Consider the following 7,007-nt stretch of genomic DNA (forward strand, 5'->3'; position numbering starts at 1 on the left):
CACGCATGCCAGGCGAGCGCGCTACCGCTTGAGCCACATCCCCAGCCCCGTAAATAAGATTTTTAACTTAATTTTATTTTGTTGGTGCTGGGAATTGAATCGAGGGCCTTGTGCATGCTATACAAGTGCTCTACTGCTGAGCTACACCCCCCCAGCCCTCGCCCTGCTTGTTTCTATCTCTTGACATTTGAATTATGGGGCTACCAGTCTCCTGAGAATCAGCTCTAAATCTCCTATGTGACTATTGCAGTTACATGTAGAAAGAGGACAAAGGGTCTTTCCCTTAATAATGCAGACGTACACTGATTATTCCTGTTTCTATCTCTGTATCACCCACTGTGTCTGCCTGGTATTACCAGGTTCAAAGCAGTTGAAGGTTCATTTTCTCCTGTGGAAATAGTCTCTAGTTCTCTGATAGAGGAATATGGAAGCTCTTGATAGGATGAGGATGTTTTCCAGTTTTGTGTCCAGATTATTAACTAATCTCTCATTTAGCCATGCACCTTACCCCATCTCCTCCTCCTCTGCTATATTGCATCTTCAAATGTGAGCCTTTCTTGGGTCATTTGGGGCTGATAAACCTACATCTTGTCATGTCCTTCCCTGTTGTACTCCATATGTAACTTCCTTCACCTTTCTAAGTCACTGTCACTCTGATCTGCTTTCCATTTTCTTAGACTTTATTGACATTTCTGTTGTCTTTTGTCCCATTATCTTTTTTTATAGAATTAACTTTTCTTTCTTTTTTTTTTAAGAGAGAGAGAGAGAATTTTAATATTTATTTTTTTAGTTTTCAGCGGACACAACATCTTTGTTTGTATGTGGTGTTGAGGATCGAACCCGGGCCACACGCATGCCAGGCGAGCGCGCTACCGCTTGAGCCACATCCCCAGCCCTTGTCCCATTATCTTTGTTCTTTCTTTCATTTATTCATTCAGTAAGCACTGTTGTGTCCTTACAAGTGCTATGCACTATTCTAAACATATAGGATAAGTAATGACAAAAATATTTCTTCCTTTGTGGGACTTAAATTCTAGTTGAGGAAAGAGATTTTAAAAAATAAACATAACAGCTGGGTATGGTGGAGTATGCCTGTAATCCCATTGGCACAGGAGGCTGAGGCAGGAGGATTGCAAGTTCAAAGCCAGCCTCAGCAATTTAGCAAGGTGCTAAGCAACTCACTGAGACCCCGTCTCTAAATAAAATACAAAATAGGGCTGGGGATGTGGCTCAGTGGTTAAGTGCCTCTTGGTTCAATCCCTGGTACCACAAAAAACAAAACAACAATAAAAAAATAAGTAAATTTTATAGTGTATTGGAAGGAGGTGGTAAGTGCCAAGGGGAAATAGCAGAGTAAAGAAGAGAATAAGTTCTGGGGTTTGGGAGAAGTGTGGGATATAATTTTAAATAGGGTTAAGTTAGACTACAGTGAAAAAGTACTATTTTTGTGTGTGTGATAATGTGGATCAAACCCAGGGCCTTACACATGCTAAGCAACATGCTAAGCAAGCATTCTACCATTGAACTACATCCCTATCCCTAAGAAAATGGTGTTTAAATAAAACAGTGATTCTCAACTGAGGGCATTTTTGCCTCTCAGGAGATATTTGGCAATATCTGAAGCCATTTTTGGTTGATATCACTGGAGAATGGTTGAGTCCTGCTATTAGTATCTGGTGGGTAGAGACCAGGGATACCATTAAGTGTCTGTACAATGCATGAGGAAGCCTCCTATAGCAAAGAATTATCTTCCCCAAATGTCAGTATTGCTAAGGTTGAGAAATCCAGGAATAAAAATTTAAAGAAAATGAGCATATTAGCCATGCAGAAGTCTGATTGAAGAGCATTCTATGCAAAAAGAACAGATGTTGCAAAGGATCTAAGATGGGACTGTAACTTTCTTGGCTTCCTGGAGGACCTGAAAGTAGGCTCAGGAATGTTAGGAAGAACAAACTTATAGCAGGAGATGAGGTGAGAGTTGGCAGAGGCCAGATCATGCAGTGTCTCAGGGGTCATTGGAGGAACTTTCGCTGCTCTGAATGAAATGAGGACCAATTAGAGGGTTTTTTGTTTGTTTTTTGGTACTGGGGATTGAAGCCAGGGGCACTTAACCACTGAGTTACATCCCCAGGCCCTTTTTTTATGTTTTATTTAGAGATATGGTCTCACTGAGTTGCTTAGGGCCTCACTGAGTTACTGAGGCTGGCTGTGAACTTGTGATCCTCCTGCCTCAGCGTCCTGAGCCACTGGATTACAGGCATGCGCCAGCGCATCTGGCTGTTTCTTATTTTGAAACAAGTTCTCGGTAAGGTGCTTAGTCCTTCACTAAGTTGCTGAGGCTTCCTGTGAACATGTGATCCTCCAGCCTAAGCCTCCTGACCTGCTGGGATTACAGGTGTGTGCCACTGTCACAGGGCCCCATTTGGAGACTTGTTTTTTTTGTACCAGGGATTGAACACAGGGATACTTAACCACTGAGTCACGTTCTTGGACCGTTTTTGTATTTTATTTAGAGACAGGGTCTCCCTAAGTTGTTTAGGTTCTTGCTAAGCTGTTAAGTCTAACTTTGAACTTGTGATACTCCTGCTTTAATCTCCTGAGCCTCTGGGATTACAGGCATGCACTACTGTGCCCAGCTTCCCATTAGAGATTTTTTTTTGGAGGGGGTGCAGGGGATTGAACTTGAGGGCACTCAGCCACTGAGCCATATCCCCAGCCCTTTTTTGTATTTTATTTAGAGACAGGGTCTCACTGAGTTGCTTAGGGCCTCACTAAGTTGCTGAGGCTGGCTTTAAACTCGCCATCCTCCTGTCTCAGCTTCCTGAGCCTCTGGGATTACAGGAGTATTCTACTGTGCCTGGCCCCATTGGAGTTTTTTCTTTTTTGTTGTTGTTGTTTATAACTTTATTTTATTTATTTATATGCAGTGCTAAGAATTGAACCCAGTGCCTCATACATGTTGGGCAAGTGTGCTTCCACTGAGCCCCAACCCCAGCCTCTGGAGTTTTTTGGTGAAGGTGATTGTTATGTATGATCAGATTTTTAACAACTGTCACTCAGGTTGTGATGTTCAAAATGGATTATTCGAGCGGGAATATTCAAGCAGGAAGATCAGTTAGGAGGCTGTAGCAGTATTCTAGGTGAGAGGATATAGGCCAGCAGTAGAAGCAGAGGTAGTTCACTTTTGGACATGTTGCATTTAAGATGCCTATTAGACGTCTGAGTGGCTGTTAAGTCGATGGTTGGATATATAGTCCTGCATCACTTAATAGCAGGAGTATGTTTTGAGCAACGCATTGATAGTTTATTTTGTTGTTTGAACATCATAGATTATACTTACAAAAACCTGCATGGTATAGCCTACTACACATCTTGGCTATATGGCATAGCTATATGGTATAGTCTATTGTTCTTGGGGCCATGATGAACAAAATAAGAGTAAATCAAGCACGAGAGAAAATAATGCAATCAAGAGACATCATGAACATGAAATATGTGAGGCTGCTGCTAGTGTAGTTTGTTTTACAGTAAATTATGTACTATACATAATTGTAAGTGACATACTTTTATATGACTGGCGGTGTAGTAGGTTTGTTTATACCAGTATCTCCACGAATGTGAGTAATGCATTGCTATGACAGTGCAGTGGTGACTTCTATGGTATCACTAGGTGACAAGAATTTTTTGGCTGTATTCTAATCTTATAAGACCACCATTGTTGGTAGAAATGTCATTATGTGGTACACGACTATATTAATCTAGGATTCCAGGGAGAGAAATCTAGAAGTTTTTTTATTATGTAGGTATTACTTAAAAATAGAAAACTGGGAAGAGATCAAGGGAGTGAAAATAAATAGAAAAAAAGGAGAGGATCAGGGACTGAGCCCTAGGCATTCCCATTTTAAGACAAGGAGAAGAGGAAAGGCTAATAAAATAGACTGAGAAGGAGCAGCCAATGAGGAAATAAGAAACTGGAGAGTGTGGTGTCCTGATTGCCAAGTAAAGTGGACAGAAGAATGACTCATCCAGCTGTACTCAGTGCTGTTGATAAATAATATAAAGGATTAAGAATTGGCCATTGGGCCTGGGGTTGTGGCTCAGTAGTAGAGTACTTGCCTAGCACATGTGAAGCGCTAGGTTCAAATTCTCAGCACCACATAGAAGAAGTTAGTCCAATGGCCAATTCTTTTTTTTTCCTTCATGACTTAAGATGTCCTTGGTTACTTTAATGTGAGCTGTTCTGGTGGAGTAATGAGACCCTGATTCAATCAGGCAAGGAGAAGAATGGGAGGCAGTGAATATTGTGCTTGTTGAGTTTTGCTATGAAGTGGAACAGAAATGGAGCAGTAACTAGTGGGGAATATGGAGTCTAGAAGTTTTCTTTTTTCCTTAAAGTGGGAGAATAAAAGCATGCTTATATATTGTATTAGTAAGGCAGGAATGTGAGGATTGCAGGAGAAAGAGAAGGAAGCATTGTTGGAACAATAAGCTAAAATAAATTTAGGCCTTTTCTTATTCCTTTACTTCATTTTAGTAGTATTTGCAGGAGGCATGTTCTGTTATTTTAACCTTTTAACCAGAAAGCCCATTTGGTCTTTTTTTTAATTATATATTTTGTTTAGTTGTAAGTGGACACAATGCCTTTAATTATTTATTTTTATGTGGCCCTGAGGATCGAACCCAGTGCCTCACCTGTGCTAGGCGAGCACTCTACCACTTAGCCACAACCCTAGGTCCCCATTCGGTCTTAATACTTGGGCATTCCCATAGAATAGGAGTGTGTCTCTATTTTACAATGAAGAAACAAAAGTTTTAGTCATACAGTAAAGAAGCTGGTTTTCTTACTGTTATCTTCCAGGTCAAGCTCAGGTTTTCAATTAATCGTCCTTTCAGGACTTCTGTGACATTTAGATTTTGCTTCCCAAAAGCATTGTTTCCGATGCAGCCAGTGAACAACTGTTGAACCAGGCTTTCTTTAAATCATCAACCTCAAAATTTGAAGAATATGTCCAGTGTAGATTAGTATCTATTACATTTATATGAAATTATAGCAAAGGTCATTAAGAGCATCTTTAAATGATTTGAACCTCTCAGGTAGCACTTTTTTAACATTTATTTTTTAGTTGTAGTTGGACACAATACCTTTATTTTATTATTTTTATGTGGTGCTGAGGATCAAACTCAGGGCCTCACACGTGCTAGGCGAGTGCTCTATTGCTGAGCCACAACCCCAGCCTGCACTACTTTTTGGTATAACTTCCCCATTCCCTTTATAATATGGAGTTCATTTGAAAATATGGTAAGCTTTCATGCATTATGAAAATAAAAGGACTTAATCAGATGGTGTGTATTGTAGCAAGTGGCTTTTGTTTGAAAAATTTGGTTTTAAGGATTATTGAGATCACAGCAACTAAATCAGAATTACATTTGACTTATTTTTACCAGGAGGAAATGGAGGATCTGATTCATCTATAGTGTATTTGGTACCTGGTTACATGATGTTGAAATGATAGACTTATATCAGGAAGTTGTAAGTAAGAATGAATCATAGCTTAGACATCAGGAATTGCTGTTAGGAGGAATTTCCGGAAATAGGGACTTATTATATTCCATGTTATATATAGAATGGACTGAGATGCTATGTCTGAATACCTTTCCTGTTTATTCAGTCATACATTCTTTCAAAGATATTTATTGGGCATATATTATGTGCGAGACTGAGGCAAGCCCTCGTGTAGCTCACAGTTTCAGATATAATGGATTGTGTCTTCTATAAGGTCAAAGGGCAGGGTTCATGTTTTTTTATACTACTGTTTTATTCTGCTAGGGCTGCCATAGTGAAATACCACAGAGTTGATGACTTCAGTAACAGATTATTTCCTCACTATCTAGAGGCTACAAGTCTGAGGTCAGAGTCCTTAGTAGTTTTGGTTTCTTCTGAGGAAAGTGGCCATTTTTTTGTGTCCAAATTTCCTTTTATTAGGATACCAGTCAGATTGGATTAAGGCTTTCTTAGAGGCATCATCTTAAATTAATCACATCCTTAAAGGCCCATATTTAAATATAGTCACATTCTGAGGTATTGGGGGGTGAAGGTTTTAACATATGAATTCTTGGGGAGCACAATATAGCTTCAAAAAATCACCTCTTAGAATAATCAGCTGTGGAACTTGACAGTTTTGCCCATGTAATGATACTGTTTTCTTCTTAGTACTATGAAGTATTCCTTCGACAGTCTCCAATGGAACCCTGTCTTCTGTTTCATGAAGGTGGATACTGGCGTGAGCTTATAGTTCGTACCAATAATCAAGGACATACAATGGATATCATCATTTTCCATCCCCAAGAATTAAGTCAGGTGAGCCTCACAGGAAAAGGGACAACTTCTGTAGTAACACTGTTACTATGAATGCTTCAGTTGGTTTTTGGAAGTTTTGGGGCTGATAGTAGAAATCACACATCCACAAAATATTTCTGAGAGGATTTGGGAATTAGGAGAAATTGGAAAGGGTACATACTGCTGGCAATCTATAAAGCTGCAGAGACTGGCTAGGTTGCCAAATTTATTATCATGCAATAACTTCTAAGTATTTTCATAAGAACTTGGCTCATAATAGTAGGTACACTAAGCCAAGAAGACAATTCTATAGACTAGAATCTCAGAATTTTATAGTCCAGATAAAAGTATAATTTGAATTTGTAATGCACTTGGAGCTTTCAAATATTCCCATATTAAAGCATTCCTATATTTAGGTAATCATCTCAACCAACTTGTGGAATAGGCAGGAGAAAGAGGAATGTTGTCACCCTTATTTTAAAAAATGAGCAAATGGAGGCATTGAAATACTCAAGGTTAAAGAGTCAGTTTAGGGCTGGGGATGTGGCTCAAGCGGTAGCACGCTCGCCTGGCATGCGCGGGGCGCTGGGTTCAATCCTCAGCACCACATACAAATAAAATAAAGATGTTGTGTCCACCGAAAACTAAAAAAAAAAAAAAAAAAAAAAAA

At 39.5% G+C, this 7,007-nt stretch overlaps 1 protein-coding gene across 1 annotated transcript in view; it reads left to right on the forward strand.

Moving 5' to 3' along the window:
- Trmt2b (tRNA methyltransferase 2 homolog B) overlaps positions 1-7,007 on the forward strand; it is a 37,478-nt gene that overhangs the window by 19,732 nt on the left and 10,739 nt on the right. Inside the window, 1 exon segment of the mRNA XM_048797326.1 lies at positions 6,212-6,391. Within this exon segment, the coding sequence (XP_048653283.1) occupies positions 6,212-6,391 (180 nt within the window).

This window comes from Marmota marmota, unplaced genomic scaffold (genome assembly GCF_001458135.2).
Source record: "Marmota marmota marmota unplaced genomic scaffold, marMar, whole genome shotgun sequence".
Classification (NCBI taxonomy): domain Eukaryota; kingdom Metazoa; phylum Chordata; class Mammalia; order Rodentia; family Sciuridae; genus Marmota; species Marmota marmota.